Source organism: Microcaecilia unicolor, chromosome 8 (assembly GCF_901765095.1).
Source record: "Microcaecilia unicolor chromosome 8, aMicUni1.1, whole genome shotgun sequence".
NCBI classification, from domain to species: Eukaryota; Metazoa; Chordata; class Amphibia; order Gymnophiona; family Siphonopidae; genus Microcaecilia; species Microcaecilia unicolor.
Window position 1 is genome coordinate 233,633,985 of NC_044038.1, and position 18,485 is coordinate 233,652,469.

At 43.7% G+C, this 18,485-nt stretch overlaps 1 protein-coding gene across 2 annotated transcripts in view; it reads right to left on the reverse strand.

Annotated features, from left to right (window-relative positions):
* Positions 1–4,404: 4,404 nt before the first annotated feature.
* RPN2 (ribophorin II) overlaps positions 4,405–18,485 on the reverse strand; it is a 96,143-nt gene continuing 82,062 nt past the window's right edge. Inside the window, exons 16-18 of one of the 2 annotated variants that reach the window (XM_030212062.1) lie at positions 16,373–16,502; positions 10,738–10,823; positions 4,405–4,821 (exon numbers count right to left, since the gene is read on the reverse strand). In XM_030212062.1, the coding sequence (XP_030067922.1) occupies positions 10,772–10,823; positions 16,373–16,502 (182 nt within the window). In that variant the 3' untranslated portion in view covers positions 4,405–4,821; positions 10,738–10,771. The remainder of the gene's footprint in view (positions 4,822–10,737; positions 10,824–16,372; positions 16,503–18,485) is intronic. The other variant, XM_030212063.1, reaches the window with a different exon arrangement.

The window sequence follows — 18,485 nt, forward strand, 5'->3', positions numbered from 1 at the left end:
CTCTCGACCCCTCTCCTGCCGCCGCAGTCCTTTGCTGGTGGGGGACCCCAACCCCCCACCAGCAAAGGTAGGTGACGGCAGGGGGTCAAGGTTGTTGTTGGTGGTGGGGTCGGCAATGGCAGAGGAGGGTGTGTCTGCAATGGTGGGGGGGGGGGGGGGGGGGGGGAACGGCTAAAATGTGCCCCCTCCCGCCAGTCTGGCTATGCCCCTGGATGACCAAAAAAAAAAAAAATTTTCTGTCTGCCAATCCCTAGATTTGGCCCAGTCCAAACCACTAAGCCGAGCTTCTCTGTTACCCATTTCTCAAAAACAAACAAAAAAATCCAAACAGCTCTCAATCGTTCATCTGCTCTGGCAGGCCCACCATCCTTAAGCTGTTTTTTTTCTGGCTGCAATCTTCCTTACCCTTGATCCAGTGTAAACACGGTCTGGAGCCAAATACTACAGACACCAATCAGGGGTCAGAGAAATGCACAGTATGGAAACGACACTTGTGTTGATGTTCAGTAATATTCACAAATATCTGGATAAGGGTAAGGTTGCACTTGTTTCTTTAGGGTTGTCTGCAGCTTTTCATTAGTGGATCGTGGACAGCTACTTTCTCACGTTAAGAAGATTGTGCTACAGTTTAATCCTTTTCTTTGTGAACATATTTCTCACAATTCCAAGAACTCAGGAGCTCAACCTTTTGACATGCCAGAGTACCACAAGGCTCTGCTCTTTCCCCGTTTATTATTTAATTTGCTTTTAAGTCCACTAGCATTTCTTTTGCAGAGCTAGGTATTACATCAATACACAGCCCACCTTAACAATTTCAATGGTGGGGGGGGGGGGGGGGGGGGGGGGGGAGGGGTCATTCAAAATTATGCCATATGGTCACCCAAGACTAAAAACTCAATTATCACAGTTCCATACCATATAATACTCTTCTGGTCCTCAGTGGCAATTTTTTTCACACGGATCACTCACTCCATGGTTTGCCTGCCTCCTCATTGGTCGCTATTTATAACTCCTTCATTGTAATATCAAACCCATTAAAAAAAATTCTCCCTTAAATTTTATGTATCAGCTCAACACCACTTATCTTAATTTTTCTGATGGACCCGCTGTCAATATGGGCCATATTTCACCTTTGGCTGCATCGAGGTTCGGTCAGCAACTTCTAGCTTGGGGTTCTTCTGCAATGTTATTACAGTGCTTTTTTTTTGCACAGATGCTGACCCTAGACAGCTAGATTCTTCAGCTTTTAATGAGTTTTCAGTCCATTGCATCGTGGTTAGCTGAAGTTAAACCCAACTAAATCTCAAGCAATTTGGTCAATGGATGGTTTGACAACACAAACTTCAGCTGCAGAGTTCTACCATCAGCAATGGTGTAGCTAGGATTGAACGGGACCCAGGCCCAGGCAGAAAAATTAAGATGTGCCCCATAACTTCTTATTTCCCAAGGCAGCAGGGACTGGGGGCAGAGGGCAGGGGGGTCTGAAATTTGACGTGTATCTGAGGTAGAATGTGAGGGTTGGAGAATGGAGGTAGTAGTGAAGTGTGCAAGTTCCATGTAAAACATCTTAACCATGCAATAAAAGCAATCTGCATCTTTCAAATGTGGTGTGATGTAATTGAATTGCTGGACCTCCTAGAGTAAGTTTAACAGCCACATTTTGGTTAGTTTGTATTTTGACAACCCACTGAATTTTCATAGTCTACTGCCCAGTCGAGGATGATCGAATTTTAGTTTCAGCTTCGATGCCAAAACCGGCCTGAAATTAAAATTTATCTTTGTTTTGGTCTCATCCGAAAATGCCAGTGCATTTTCAGCTGAAACCGCCCCCCCCCCCGCCCCCAATCATCTAGCATCAAACAACCACCTGTAGACCCCTCCCCCCAGGCCTACCCTACAAACCCTGGTGGGTCTAGTGGCACTGGAGCAGGAGCGATCCCTGGTTTCCAGGGCTGCACAAGGCATCCACGTCTAAAAGCCCTATGGCCTACTAAACTAGCAAAATTCCAACGTGATGGCCCCAGTGCCAGGACCACAGACTCAGCTTCCCAGGCCTTGTCCCTTGTCACCTCCCCTTCCCCAGCCAAACAGGGAGAAAATGACCCAAATGTCTGAAAAAGTAGTAATCCCATGCTTTCAAATAGGCTCCATTAAGCCCTTTGAGGATGCATTCGTGGCTGAGAAATGTGATGCTAGCAGCCTCTCCACTTCCTCTGATGCCTCCACCCATGAAATATCGCATTACATATAAAATATTGCTTCTGGTGTTCAAAATTTCTCATACAGGGCTACCTGTATTTTTTGTCGTCTTGTTTCCAGTCTTATCCCTGGGAGAGCCCTTCGCCCTAGTCATTGTTACCTGTGCCATCGCTGCACATCATTCTGTCTTCCACACTTCGGAAAGTGACATATAGCATAGTGGCACCTACATTGTGGAATAACCAGCCCATACTTTTATGTTCGGAGGCTTTTCTACCCTCATTTAAGGCCTTACTCAAAAAGCACATCTTTTTCTGTTAGCCTTCACCAATTAAACTTGCTTTCCCTGAGTCGTCAATAACACACTGAAACCTTCTGCTCAGTGTGCTGCTGCGGCTAGGAAAGTGAATAGAATGTTGGGTATTATTAGGAAAGGTATGGAAAACAGGTGTGAGGATGTTATAATGCCGTTCTATCGCTCCATGGTGCGACCGCACCTTGAGTATTGTGTTCAATTCTGGTCGCCGCATCTCAAGAAAGATATAGTAGAATTGGAAAAGGTGCAGCGAAGGGCGACTAAAATGATAGCGGGGATGGGACGACTTCCCTATGAAGAAAGACTAAGGAGGCTAGGGCTATTCAGCTTGGAGAAGAGACGGCTGAGGGGAGACAGGATTGAGGTATATAAAATAATGAGTGGAGTGGAACAGGTGGATGTGAAGCGTCTGTTCACGTTTTCCAAAAATACTAGGACTAGGGGGCATGCGATTAAACTACAGTGTAGTAAATTTAAAACAAATCGGAGAAAATGTTTCTTCACCCGTGTAATTAAACTCTGGAATTCATTGCCGGAAAATGTGGTGAAGGCAGTTAGCTTAGCAGAGTTTAAAAAGGGGTTGGACGGTTTCCTAAAGGACAAGTCCATAAACCGCTACTAAACTGACTTGGAAAAATCCAAAATCCCAGGAATAACATGTATAGAATGTTTGTACGTTTGGGAAGCTTGCCAGGTGCCCTTGGCCTGGATTGGCCGCTGTCGTGGACAGGATGCTGGGCTCGATGGACCCTTGGTCTTTTCCCAGTATGGCATTACTTATGTACTTATGTCCTCTACTTGGCTCACTTTTATTACATAGAGCACTGATTTAACCTATTGTGATGTCATAGTGGCTCATTCCACCAATAAGAGCCAACCTCATTAGTGATGTCACAATGGCTTGATTGTATAGAATGTTTGTATGTTTGGGAAGTTCGCCAGGTGCCCTTGGCCTGGATTGGCCGCTGTCGTGGACAGGATGCTGGGCTCGATGGACCCTTGGTCTTTTCCCAGTATGGCATTACTTATGTACTTATGTACTAGCCTTTGGGGTTCTGTCGGACACAGCAGGTTTGCTTATCTGTGGTCTGTTTGGTCTCTTTTCTCTATTCTTTCTATTGTTTTATTTTATTGTTTTTTGCCTATTTTGCTTTTACTATAAAATTGTAGGACACACTATTGTACTGCGTGATAATGCTTTTATTATATGTAAATCACTTTGACGGCATTGCCTTGAACCTTCCATGTGGTCCAATTGCCTCACTGCCCTGCTGCAGGAGGAGCTGCACTGGCCTGAACTGCCATGGTGGCTGACACAGCAGCTGAACCCAATGGGGCTTTGATCTCCTCTTACCGCAGCACTACCAGCCTCCGTCTGGCTGAAGAGCAGGCCCGGAATACTCTGCTTACTGCTGTGATTCTTCCTCTTTGTCTCTCCCACATAACAGTGACACCTACCAGCAAGTCTGGAGTTCACTGCCAGAGAATGTGGTAAAGGCAGTTAGCTTAGCGGGGTTTAAAAAAGGATCTGGATGGCTTCCTAAAGGAAAAGTCCATAGACCATTATTAAATTGACTTGGGGAAGATCCACTGCTTATTTCTGGGATAAGCAGCATAAAATGTTTTGTACTTTTTTTGGGATCTTGCCAGGTATTTGTGACCTGGATTGGCCACTGTTGGCAACAGGATGCTGGGCTTGATGGAACTTTGGTCCGTCCCAGTGTGGCAATACTTATGTACTTATTATGTAGGGTATAAGAACACTATAAAAGGATGGTCTGTGACCCCTGATAAGTACAACAGAACAAAAGTTGGGGCATGAAAAGGAGTGTAAATGTCAAGGGTAAAAACAGTTAATAGACAAATAAATCCATACAAGACAAAGTAGGTCCCTTTTCACCTTCTTTATATCATGGGAAAAGTGTCAAAACTACAAAACATATCCAAATGCAAAACAATGCCGCCTCCCCCCCCCCCCCCCCCAAAAAAAAAAAAACCCAATAGAAATAAATCTTTTTCTTAGATCAACAACCTGTCCGATTAGGGTTGGAAATGTGAAAGTACCTGGATGGATGGCAGCAGCATCACTGTATTCAAAGGTAGAATAAAAGGGAAAACTCAGTAATCACAATCTTGACTTTTTTTTTTTTTTTTTTACATATATAAAAAAAATCATCCCCGTGCTTTAATCTTTTGATCCTGAATTCAAATTTCAACTGTTTCTTGGCTTCTTTCCTGTGGATTTTAATTTCTTTACGGCTGTTGTCCTTCATAAACTTGCCCATACATCATTTCAATGTTTTGTTCTGAAAAGGCAGAATAAAATTACACTTTCATTAAATGAAAGAAAGAAATCTTGTTTAGCATTTATAAGGAATTATAGACTGTTTCCCCTACAATTTTACCATCCTGTCTACAATGGGCTGCTAAAATGCATGTGCTCTGGAATTAATTATCTTATTTTACAATACGATCCAGCTGCGATGCATATTTTTGAATTTTCTTCCTCAGTAATTGTTAAGCATTTTGAAATCCTGTTAGGATACAAAGCAATATTAACACACACAGGATTATTTTACTACACTTGTTGAATTGTTTATGCATGTACACTATGTATGGAGTTAATAAGCATTATAAAAACATACATATGATAAATGTGCATACGTATGCAGATGAAAATCCCTTTCAATCTGTTTGAGCGTGGAGGAGTGGCCTAGTGGTTAGGGTGGTGGACTTTGGTCCTGGGGAACTGAGTTCGATTCCCACTTCAGGCACAGGCAGCTCCTTGTGACTCTGGGCAAGTCACTTAACCCTCCATTGCCCCATGTAAGCCGCATTGAGCCTGCCATGAGTGGGAAAGCGCGGGGTACAAATGTAACAAAAATAAAATAGATACTATTGGAGATTCTACATGGAATGTTGCTACTATTTGAGGTTCTGTTGCTACTATTTGAGATTCTACATGGAATGTTGCTACTATTGGAGATTCTACATGGAATGTTGCTATTCCACTAGCAACATTCCATGTAGAAGGCTGCGCAGGCTTCTGTTTCTGTGAGTCTGACGTCCTGCACGTACGTGGACGTCAGACTCACAGAAGCAGAAGCCTGCGCGGCCACATTGGTGATCTGCAAGGGCCGACTTCTACATGGAATGTTGCTAGTGGAATAGCAACATTCCATGTAGAATCTCAAATAGTAGCAACAGTGGAGGAGTGGCCCAGTGGTTAGGGTGGTGGACTTTGGTCCTGGGGAACTGAGTTCGATTCCCACTTCAGGCACAGGCAGCTCCTTGTGACTCTGGGCAAGTCACTTAACCCTCCACTGCTCCATGTAAGCCGCATTGAGCCTGCCATGAGTGGGAAAAACGTGGGGTACAAATGTAACAAAAAAAAACCCAAACTTTAGACTTTTGGCCATAAATGGGAAAACAAACCCACATTTTCACTCAGTGTCACTGAGAATAAATATGTTAAATGGATAAACCACTATGGGGCTGATTTTCAAAGCACTTAGATTTACAAGTCTTTGTAAGTCTAAGTGCTTTGAAAATACACCTCTTCCATATATATTAATCAAATATATGAGGATATATTTGAACATGTACAAATCCACATCATACAGTGTTGTGTGCTATGACATAATTAAAATGTTTTTAACGTTTAATTTACTTATCTGTTAACCCCATTACTTTTGTGTTCATTACAAACTGTATATTCTTTTTACAAATTTGTAATTCTTTATATTGTTACTACCGTGTTTCCCCGAAAATAAGACACTGTCTTATATTAATTTTTGCCCCAAAAATGTGCTAGGTCTTATTTTCAGGGGCTGTCTTATTTTTCGGGAAAACATCGGGGTTGGCCCGCCCGCCCTCCGTCGCTCCTGGAACTAACCTTAAATGCCTCCTTTCACCTTCGCATCAAGCAGCAGCAGGGCAGGCAACTCCTTCCTTCCGTGTCCCGTCCTCGCCTGACGTAACGTCCGCGAGGGCGGGGCACGGAAGGAAGGAGAGGTCTGCCCTGCTGCTGCTTGCTGCGAAGGTGAAAGGAGGCGTTTAAGGTTAATTCCGGGAGCGACAGAGGGTGGGTGGAGGGGGGCCCGGCGACATCGGGGGGGGGGGGGGGGGGGGGTGGCCTTGTCCAGCTCTCGGCGGCCCTGCTTTCAAACAAAAATTTGCTAGGTCTTACTTTCGGAGGAGGCCTTATATTTAGCAATTCAGGAAAACCTCTACTAGGTCTTATTTTTGGTGGATGTCTTACTTTCGGGGAAACAGGGTATGTAAGCCGCATTAAGCCTGCCATGTGTGGGAAAGCGCAGGGTACAAATGTAATAATAATAATGTGTCAGAACCAGGTCTTTTTTTGTGAAAAGCTCCATAAAAGCAAACCATTGACTGACATTCTGGCTTACAGTAGCAATGGGTAGGACTTGTGGCATGCACAAAAAAAAAACAAATCGCTGTAGTTTTCTGTTTCAAAAGAAAGCGATCTTGACAATCGGAGTTCAACATCACAGAAAAATCACTGGCTACTATGTTGGGGAAAAGAAAACGGCTTATTACATTTTTGTTAAAGCCAGCTTATTCCACTGAGTCCAGAAAGCTTATGGGTACACAGGAGCAGTACATATGCTTTTGAATAACAGTGCACATATGACTCTGGAGCTTGTATGATCCTCCTGGTAATGGTGAAAAGAGCAGAGACCTTCTAATGAACAGATACATCTGAGGGAAAAGCTGGAAACAAAAAACATGAAAGTGAGGCCACATAAACGAACTGGAAACAGGACTTGGAAAATGGGTTGAAAAAGCAGGCTGGGATATGAAAGGGCAAATGATGGTGGGCTCACACACCAGTGAACTGATGCACACACACTTCTACTCTCATGAACACAATTACACATATACACATGTGTGGGTTACTCAACAACTGAAGATGTTTTCAACCCTCTATGCTGCCAAATATTTGATATTCTTTCAGAATTAGCCAGTCAGCCACACTTACTATACTCAGTTTCCACAATCCCCCCCTCCACTAATAGAACTACCTCTGTTCTTCACCAGCTAATAACCCTCTTCCCGCTCTATCAGAAAAAGAAGGCATCCGTTGGCCAGTACTTGCCCACCACTATCACCAGTTGCTTCCAGAACGTTACCTACCACTATGAGCGCTAAAGAATTTCAGCTATTACCGGCTGCTGTGAGAGAAAAGAGCCAGTGAACCCCAGGGGAAAAATGTTCTAATAACTTTAAGGGTATTGTTTGAGCTGGAAGAAGTTTTTCAGACATGTTGTCCCGCTCTGTCACCATTTCCACAGTTGCCCAGCACTATATACCAGACGATGAAGTCACAGACATCAGTCACAAGAGAAAGCAGAAGGCAGCTGAACCAAGTGAAACTGATAAGAACCACATTCAAAACCATGCAAATGGCAATTGAGACACGCCTTCACGGTAGGCCCTGCCAAATCTGAATAATTTGGCCTGTCTTGGTCAGGAAACCACAGGCATGACACATAGGCCCTATGTAGCTATAACACTTATTATACCTAGCTTTTCTCAGGCCTGCATTATGCATAGAAATACGCCCACTAATTCTTAACTTCCTGAAAGAACAGGGCTGAATCCACGTTAGGAAAGAATGCAGCATAGGCATGCAAGTTTAGATGGGAAAAATGAGTGATTCGTGCAGGGCAGATCAATCGGTATCTGTATGCCACTATCCGTCCAACAGCTCCATAAACGTCCCTAAAGAATTTTGTACAATGACACAAATTTGAGATAGCCTGAAGTGTTGGAAGATGTACATAAATATTCTGCACATAATTTCAAATGTAAACTAAGTGGGTAGATTCCTTTCCGAAACTGATTTGAGGTACAAACATTAAGGGTTTCTTTTACTAAGCAGCGGTAAACCCAACGCGGGCTTACCGCTTGCTAAACAGAACTACCGCTGGGCTACCGCAGCAGCCCAGCGGTACTTCTCACCCCTAGCGCGCCATAATTTCCGGCGCTACAAAAATATATTTATTTTTTTAGCGCCATAGTGTACCCGGTAGTAATCAGGCAGTGCCACACGCTGCCCAGTTACTGCGGAAGTCAATGGGTGGTGGTAAGGGCTCACCCCCCTCCCCAAAATGGTTGTGCGACAAGTGCTTTACTTGCCACATGGCCATTTCGTGTAGGAAAGCAAGACTTCCCTTTTACCCGCTGCGGTAAAAGGGGGCCTCAGCGCACATGAAAAACACACACTGACGCCCAACACATAAAAGTGTCCATGTACATTTGTATCTGCAATTTAAAGACAACCTCAAAACCAATGAATTTCAGCCGAGTTTATGAGTTTCATGGAATTCTAAAATTTTCCAAATCCACTGTAGAAATCCTTCAGCTTTTTACCAAAAAGACTGCAGTGTTTTTCTCTTTCTAATTTAATTTAGGACTTGCACTGGTTTAGATTTTGGAAAAACTGAAACAGACTGAAAAAACAAAATTTACTTCACAAAGGTTTTCCAAAGTAATTAGGTGAACCTTCAAACTTTTTTTTTTTTTCAGGATCACTGAATGGTTCAAGAAATCTTTAACAACAACAAAAAATCATAACAGTGGGTACAGGAGATTTGAAAAATCTTCAACACCATCTCCTCAGAAATGGAATCTGGATTTTTTTCACCCATGAATTATCCAAAGTGAAATCACCCAGGTCTCTCTTCTTCAGTCGTAACAGCAGAAGTCAAAGGAGGAAACGGATGCATAAACGCCAAGAGACGCAGAAAAATCCTGTTTTATCAGATAATGTTACCTAATAACAGTTCTCTATCACAAAGTACACCATAAAGCAATTAGACGTCTGAGTTACAGACTCCAGGGAGGCTTAACCCTGAATCCACACAGTATGTTTCACCAGGGAGCCACAGAGAATAATAGTTCTTCAAAAGCAAATCAATCAACAATATCCTCGTGAAATTTCTGAATTCCTTGGTGTGATCTTACTGCTGCATATAAACTCTTCTAGGTTAATGGAGGAAAAGCCTCACTGATTGGCCCATTGGCCTTCAACAGTCTGGAGCAGAGCCATTGGGCCAATCAGTGAGGCTTTTCCTCCATTAACCTAGAAGAGTTTATATGCAGCAGTAAGATCACATCAAGGAATTCAGAAATTTCACAAGGATTTTGTTGATTGTTTCACCAGGGCGCGAGCCAGTTTGACGCACAGCTGTTGCTCAGTAAAAACTACTCAAACCTAGCTTTGTGTTTTTCCTCTGTATGATACCATGAATCCCTATACATCATTCGTGTGTTGGTTCCTTTCAGTCACACTTAAAATACATATTTGTGCTGCTTTTTAGAGGCATTTGATGCTCGATTCTAGTTTTCTTGATTTAGCTCAAGGCAAGTTACATACAGGTACACGGTAAACATACCCTGTCCCCAGAGCGATTACAGTCTAAGGGTTCTATTTACTAAGCTGCAAATTTAACATGAATTAATGCAATTTAAACACACATTAAATAATGCAAGTCCAAGAAAGTGCCTGAATAATATATATAAACCACTTTGTACAACAGAAAAGTGGTATATAAAAAACATAATTAAAAAAAAAAAAAAAAGAGGCCTACTTTATTCAAATTAATTTGCATTAATGTTCATTAATACATGTTAACAAATTAATGCAGCTTTAGTAAATAGAGTAATTTGGTAGCTGGAGCAACACTGCTCAAGGTCACAAGGAGAATCAGGGGGATCTGAATCCTGACCCCCCCCCCCCCCCCCCACAAGTTGTCATCCTGTTGCGTTAGGCCTACTCCTCCAACTATGGTTCCCTGGACTCTTCTCTTGGTGTTGTAAGAGCATGTTCAGTTTGAACCCGGGGGTCAGAGCACTGAAGTCTCAGAGTGCGGGTGGGGCAAGAAAGTTGAAATACTAAATCTATGCAAATCCCTGTCCGTGTTTTCTTGATCATATACTGTCTGATAATAATGAATCTCATATTTTCAATCTGTGGTAAACTAAAATATAACAATTTCCAGTATAAATTTGCTCAGTTTTAAGTTCAGTAGAAAAAATTCTTTAAAGACTTCAGGAACACTTTTGGACTTTTGGTGGGCATACAGAGGCACTTCACATATTTTGGTGACAATGACAGATTAACATTGAGATGAAGCAGCATGCGAGATGATGAACAGGCGGGTGAGGACGACAAGTCTGGTAGAGGCCCTTACTTTACAGAGGAGCTGATCCTAAGCAAGACCCTGTTTACCGAAGTGTTCTATATTTTGCCAATCTACTGCTCTGTTCTGCTGCAATCCTGCCAAAAAGGAAAGAGGGACAGTTTCAAAGGAAAGGCAGTGAGAAACAAGCAGGCACAGCTCCAGGTACTAGGAGAGAGGAAAGTCAAGAGAAATTGGTTGCTAAAATAATGCGATTGCTATCTTCGTCTCAAAAGATCTAGCAGAAAAGTTAGAACAGAAAGACAACGTACCTAGTATGCTACTAATATCTCCCCAGTTGCAAAGCAATGAGCACAATGCAATTATGGCCTTTTCCCATCCATCAGGTCAGCAGAGTTGCTTACCAACAACGAACGTTCTCTGCAGCCACACTGACTGGCGATGTCACCCAACAGATCCGGTGTGATTTATTTGCTGCATTTGTATCCCACATTTTCCCACCTCTTTGATGGCTCTCCTCTAGCTCAGAGAAGCCTTTACAGCTTTCCTGAGCATGGGTGGGGTATTCCTGTACATGGCAGTACTCCTCCTCTGCCTCTTCAGTCTTTACCTACTACTACTACTTAACATTTCTAGAGCGCTACTAGGGTTACGCAGCGCTGTACAAAATAAACAAAGAAGGACGGTCCCTGCTCAAATGAGCTTACAATCTAAAGAACGAAATGTCAAGTTGGGCAGTCTAGATTTCCTGGGTAGAGGTGTAGAGGCTAAGTGCCGAAGGCGACATTGAAGAGGTGGGCTTTAAGCAGAGATTTGAAGATGGGGAGGGAGGGGGCCTGACGTATGGGCTCGGGGAGTATGTTCCACGCGTGGGGTGAGGCGAGGCAGAAAGGGCGGAGCCTGGAGTTGGCGGTGGTGGAGAAGGGTACTGACAGGAGGGATTTGTCTTGAGAGCGGAGGTTACGGGTAGGAACGTAAGGGGAGATGAGGGTTGAGAGGTAAGGAGGGGCTGCAGATCGAGTACATTTGTAGGTTAGTAGCAGAAGCTTGAATTGAATGCGGTACCTGATCGGAAGCCAATGAAGTGACTTGAGGAGAGGGGTGATGTGAGTGTATCGGTTCAGGCGGAAGATAAGACGTGCAGCAGAGTTCTGAACGGACTGAAGGGGGGATAGGTGGCTAAGTGGGAGACCAGTGAGGAGTAGGTTGCAGTAGTCAAGGCGAGAGGTAACGAGAGAGTGGATGAGAGTTCGGGTGGTGTGCTCAGAAAGGAAAGGGCGGATTTTGCTAATGTTATAGAGGAAGAAGCGACAGGTCTTGGCTAACTGCTGGATGTGCGCAGAGAAGGAGAGGGAGGAGTCGAAGATGACACCGAGGTTGCGGGCAGATGAGACGGGGACGATGAGGGTGTTATCAACCGAAATAGAGAGAGGAGGTAGAGGAGAAGTGGGTTTGGGTGGGAAGACAAGAAGTTCGGTCTTGGCCACGTTCAGTTTCAGGTGGCGGTTGGACATCCAGCCAGCAATGTCGGATAAGCAGGCCGATACTTTGGCCTGGGTTTCCGCAGTGATGTCAGGTGTGGAGAGATAAAGCTGGGTGTCGTCGGCATAAAGATGATACTGGAAGCCATGAGACGAGATCAGGGAGCCCAGGGAAGAGGTGTAGATAGAGAAAAGAAGGGGTCCAAGGACAGAACCCTGAGGGATATTGTGACTACCCTTGCTAGTCACAGTATTGCTCTCTCTTTTTTTTTCTTTTTTTTAAATGGTGGGGAAGGACCAAGTCCAGGGAGGAAGTAGGATTACATGGGAGGAGGGGAAGAGAGGATAGGGGATTGAAGGGAGGGGAGGGGGGATCTGGGAGTGGGGGGGGGATCTCATACTAAAGGACAGGAGGAAGGTGGTACATCGTTATTTGTATGTCATTGAGGGGGTGGGGGAAGGGGGGTATTCAAGATAAACCAATGAGGTTTTGTCATGTAAATGCCCAAACGAAGAGTTTGATCTCTATGACTGTTATTGCAACCATCTCTCTATATAAAAGGCAAAACCAACGTTCTATGAAGCCTCCAGCCGGAAGTGTGAAGGGTGCGAGATATCCGGTTTCCCTATGAGTGTCTGCCCCGCCCTCTCTGTAACACAGTCAGTGAAGGAAAACAGCAGAGCACGAAATCAAATCGCTGGCTCTGTAACAGTGAAGGACTCAGAGGGGGGAGGGGAGAGAAGCCAGAGGGCAGGGACACACACACTCCCACATGCACACAAAAGAAAACATTGCTAGCCCCCGTTTCATTTGCATCAGAAACGGGGCTTTTTTACTAGTATATGTATAAATAGTTTAGGAGTTGCTATTCATTAAGAAGTAAAAACATGACATAGTAGGGGGGGAGGGGATAAAATGTTAAAAGTTTGATGACAGACAGTAGTAATTTGATTTTACTGAGTATACTTCTAGTTTTGCACATCTGTGTGATTAAAATGTGGAATATGTTTCTTTTCAATTGTCATCAATAAAAATATTGAACCATAAATGGTGGGGAAGGAGGGAGTGGAAAAGTGTGGCTGTATTCCCCGACGACAGGCAGGCAACTAACTCCGCTTTCTTTGCGGACAAAGAGAAATGCAGGTACACCGAATGGCGACTTCCAAGCTGAGGTTCATTATGAAAAGACGGATATGGGTGACGCAGGCTTGGCAATAAATAGCATTGTTGTTAACGGGAAGCTGGAAGCACGGCTCCACTGAGCAAAAAAGGTTTACGAGATCCCTCTATCCAAAGGCAACAACTGAGAGGATGAGGCATCCAGGGAGTAGTGTCTGCTTAAAGTATGCATTGATGCCCATTTGGCTGCCTCGCAGACATTTATAACAGAGTCGACAGTCACTTCTTTTGCAGGAAGTCCCTTGGCCCTCGCTCTTTCTGGGAGTACATGATTGATTTTCTGATAGCAGGAGGTACAGACCGATATCCAGTTTGAAACGGTGAAATCTGTACTTACCTGCTAAATTCCATTGGAACAAAACACCACCCTCAGAATGCTGGGCACAGATACTGCTATTAACCTCTGTCCCAGGACCTAAGAGATGCTAACCTGGGAGGCTTCAGATGAAGAGAGGACTAAGCTTTCAGGACTTAACCCAAGTTCCAAACAGCTATCTTGCTTGCTTTACAACCTAGAAGAGAGTATTCCAATGGCTAGAGCAGTGAAGAAGCTTCTGGGCCAGAGTCCCAAGACCAGCCTCTACTTCCTGTGAAAGTTGCAAGTTCAGTAGGAATTTAAATCTGTAAAATTTGGGATAAGCTCTTAAGGAACTGGCCTCTCTGTGGAGATATGACATCAGCTGTCACTTTTTTTTTTTTTTTTTTTTTTAGAGCATATAGTCCTCAAATTCAGTGACATCAGTGGGCACTTTTTTTTTATTCTGGATTGTGCATCAGCCTTGTTTAACGTCTGCAGTATAGACTAGTGTCTGGACTTCTTTACCCTATTTTAGCAAGAATCTATATCATGCTTGTCCTTGAGCAGTTTTATAACTAAATACAAAATGGGAAACATCTCATGCTACTTTCTCTCGTTACTTTGGATAAGCATAAAAAAATAACCTGGTTAAAAAAAAAAATCACGATTTATTTATTTATTTTTATATATTTTCACAAAGGTCCTGTCTCAGGAGATATTTAACTACATCTGCATTGACTTAGGAATCTAAATGTGCCAGACTTGTAGAGATCTCCTTGTTAAAATGGCTCTCAGCTGCTTGCCTGTGCTTGTAGTTCCTGGGACTGGAAGGGAATCTTCTGTGGATTTAGCAGAGGGCTGCTGACTTCAAGCTCTGACAATCCCCCGTGGGCCTCACTGCTTCACATTCACACAACCAATCTTTAGTTTTCGGTTTCAGCCAAAACCAGGCAAGTTTTGGCTGCAGTTTCAGTTTTGGCCGAAAAGTGTTTAGACAGTTTTGGTCGGCCTCTCGTAGCAAGATTCCTTTTCTGTGCTGTAATGCTTTTGAGGTTGGTGGAGGGAGGGAGGGAGGGGGTCCCTCTACTTTCATCCTTGCCACTACAGTGTCTTTTCCATCTGCTTTTCTTTTGTGGTTTTTTTATCTTTACCTTGACTGAGGGACAGCCGTGTGATCTATGTGTTTCAAGGCAGCCATACAGGACTGTGCTGTTTTTCTTCTTCTTCAGGTCCTGATGCACAAAATTTTCTGTTACCAGCAACGTGTGATTTTGACCGATTCTAGCCAGTTTAGCGAGCACGGTATTCAGCGAGAAATGCACAAAGGGGCTCTGTGTGTTTTTTATATGCAAATATATTACCACGAGCTGATTACTATTCAAACGTGCATTCCGAGCAACGCACAGAATGCTGCCCCTACCTTTTATGAGGAAATTTTAACGGGAGGTCAGGAGATGTCGTAGCATGACGGTGGCTTCTCGGCAGAGCAGTCTGCTGGTTTGTTTTTGCAAAGGGATCCAACCACAGGACTGGCTCAGCCTGTCCCCTGTGCCTAAATTGTCAGGTGAACTTCCAAGTAGCTGTAGCAAATAATAAAATTACTTGAAATTCACAGGAAATCAGCTGACTGTGTGTAAAGGAGAGCTAATAACTCATTGCTGATGGGTGAACAGGAATAGAACGAGAAAGATCATTTAAATCTGCACGTGTTAGAAAGTTTAAAAGAGGGAGAATAATTATGAGTTAAGTGATAAAGCATTAGCTCGGTGAAATACAAAAGAGGTGTGAGAAAGCTTTTCCTATAAAGCAGTAATTACCCTGCTTCCCATTTCCCTTCCACCTCAGGCACATTCTCTCATTTTCAGACGCTGTTCAGGGCGTGCGCATAGCAGTCACGCTTACCTACTGACTTGTCCTACGCATGCGCTGCCTAGCAGGCGGTTTTTCTACACATGCGCTGGCGTTTTCCCCATTGGGCTGCTCGACTGAAACAGCAGAAGTGTACAGCTTAATGCAGGAATACTTGTGCGTGATCAGGGGAGTCCTAAAGGCTTCTCTGAGCTAGAGGAGAGCCAGAACGCCGGATTCAATGGGTGACATCAATGTGCCTGCATTTCCCCTGCTTGTCTGTGGAGAATGCTTCTATTGTCAAACCCTCCCCCATCCATTTGTTTTAACCCATTGTCTCTCACTATTTTGGGCTGCCAGCTTAATCAGAACCAGCTTCTACTGGCCGCTATCGCCACGATCTTTCATTTACAAGTAATTGGTTTTTCCCACATCACCCCAGACACAGTCTCGGCCAGGGCCCAGAGAAGAGAGTTATTGTTATAATATGGTGCATGTACACACTGATTTCACCACTGTGCAATCCTCCTCTCCTAGTGGCTGTTAATGTTCGTGCTAGGGCAGCAGAATTCCCAAACTCTAGTCAGGAGAAAAAAAAATCAGTGACAGAAAAACAACGTTTGTCTGACAGAAACTGAAGTAAATACCTGAGATAAGCTACAGCTAAACAAAATTAAAACCATATTCGGTGAAGGGACCCCCATCCTCTCAAACACAACCAATATGAAGACCAGTCAAATGCAATATTCATAGCAGATATTCATCCCAAATTATACTGCATGTCATATGATCTCTTTTAGCCAGTCTAAGATGCCTCATTTCTCCGAGGTGAAAAAATTCAAAGACTAGCGACAGGCCAGATAATTGTTAAATTCTTACCTCTTCACTGCTTTTTGGGCCAGCATTCGATTGCCTGCAAGGAAAGTGACTGTGCCCAAGATGGCAAGGTACTTCAGGGTTTGGAACATGTTCAGCTGTGTCCAGTAAACATACATAAGCCCTAACATGGCTGAGGAAAAACAAACAACACAGGTGTTTATCAGAACAGCGCAGTAATCATTGTTTTTACCGTGCTGTGATTTCTGCGATATTGCACTGATGGGACCGTCAGCCTCTTCAATATGGGCGTTAACAGTTAGCATAGAATGTGGCAATTCAAGTGTTTTTGAATAAGGCCCAGTCTGACCACTTTGAAGGAACTATACTGGTTACCCAACTGAGTACCATATAGAGAGGGACAAAGTTTGTCCCCGTGGGTTCTGTCTCCGTCCCCATTCCATCCCCGGACATTGTCTTATTAATTATTTCTTTTATTGTATTTTTAATTGTTTAGGGAAAAAAACAGAGATCTTCCATCATTTTCAAACTTTCTCTAATATTTTTATTTAAAGTTTGAAAATCTGGAAGATCTCTGTTTTTTTCCCTAAACAATTAAAAATACAATAAAAGAAATAATTATGGACTGAAAGACCATGAAGTGATTTAAATACGGTCATCAGCGTCTTATGTTTAATATGGCACTAGTGAATGACATGGGGACGGGGACCCGCAGTAACCACAGGGACAAGGCCTATGAGGACAGGGACAAACTTTGTCCCCTTGTCACTTTCTGCTTTGAAGCCTGTCAATGAATCGTTCATTTTGTTCTTGTCGTATAAATACTTTCATGTTTCCTTCAAAGAATGTCAAAGTACCTGATCCAAAACATTTTCACCATTTTCTCCGTTTATCTGGAATTCATTTCCTGGATGAAGTAAGATCGTTATTTGACTTGTTGAAATTTCCAGAAGCAGAATAACACATTTTTATTTGCTCAGACTTTACAGTTGAAGAACTGTGGGTTCTAGGGATTTCATTTATATAGTACACTAGCCGTTAAGCCTGTTAAAACGGGTGACATTTCCAGCTACCCTCCTGGCCACTGCTCCCTCCCCCCTCCGTGCTGGGCCCCCTGCACTGACCTGACAGCGCCTCTCACCTCCGTGTGAAAGCTCTGCTGCTGCCTGCAGCGCTTCCACACGGAGGTGAGAGGAGCTGTCAGGTCAGTGCAGGGGCCTGAAACGGAGGGGGGCAGGAGCGGCGGCGGGGATGGGGGGGGGGGAGGGTGGAGGCTGGTGCGCACAATGTTCATTTTCAGGCTCCAGCGGCAGCGTCCGACAGTCCGACTCCGTTTCCCTCTCTGTTCCGCCCTCTGACGTCATCACGTCTTGTAGCGAGGGCAGGACAGAGAGGGAAGTCTCTACTGTGCATTTGCGGGTGAGTCGGTCACTTGCCATTTATATGTTTGATGAGTTATACGTATAGGGGCAAATTGTATAAATGATGCTCAAAATTCAGCACTGAAAAAAAATCGGAAATGAATGGTATTCTATAAATGGGTGTTCCGGCATTACTGTCCCCTATAGAATTATATGTAGTACTAGGATTCACGCTCATCTTTGTGCATGAGGAGTTCTACCCATTGAAACCAGGTGTAAATCTTGGCGTGTAAGTTACGCGTGGATCCCCGGTATTCAGTAATACACATCTTTAGTGAATGCTCCTGGCCGCCCCTTGTTCCTCCCATGGCCACACCTCCTGAGTTGCATACTGTAAGATATATATGCAGATCTTTATAGAATAGCGCCTAGCAAGATGCATGCGCAAATCCAAATTGTTGCCAATTAACACCAGTAATCGATAGTAAGCAACCATTGTCGCTAATTGGCTCATTTGCATGCATCTCAGGTTAGCGTGCAATTTTGTGCATGGAAATTTGCATGACATTTATAGAACCCGGCTGATACTATACATTATATTTGGATTTTTATCATCACTTGTATGTGCATTGGATGTGTTTTGATGAATTTATTATGTAAATTGTTTTAGAAGCTTCTAAGAATATTGAGATATGTGGTATCTAAGTTTTTAAACAAACAAAAAACTTTGCTCCACAGCTATGCCTAACATTAAGCTAAAAAATGCACAGTCTTGCACTTGGGCTGCAAAAACC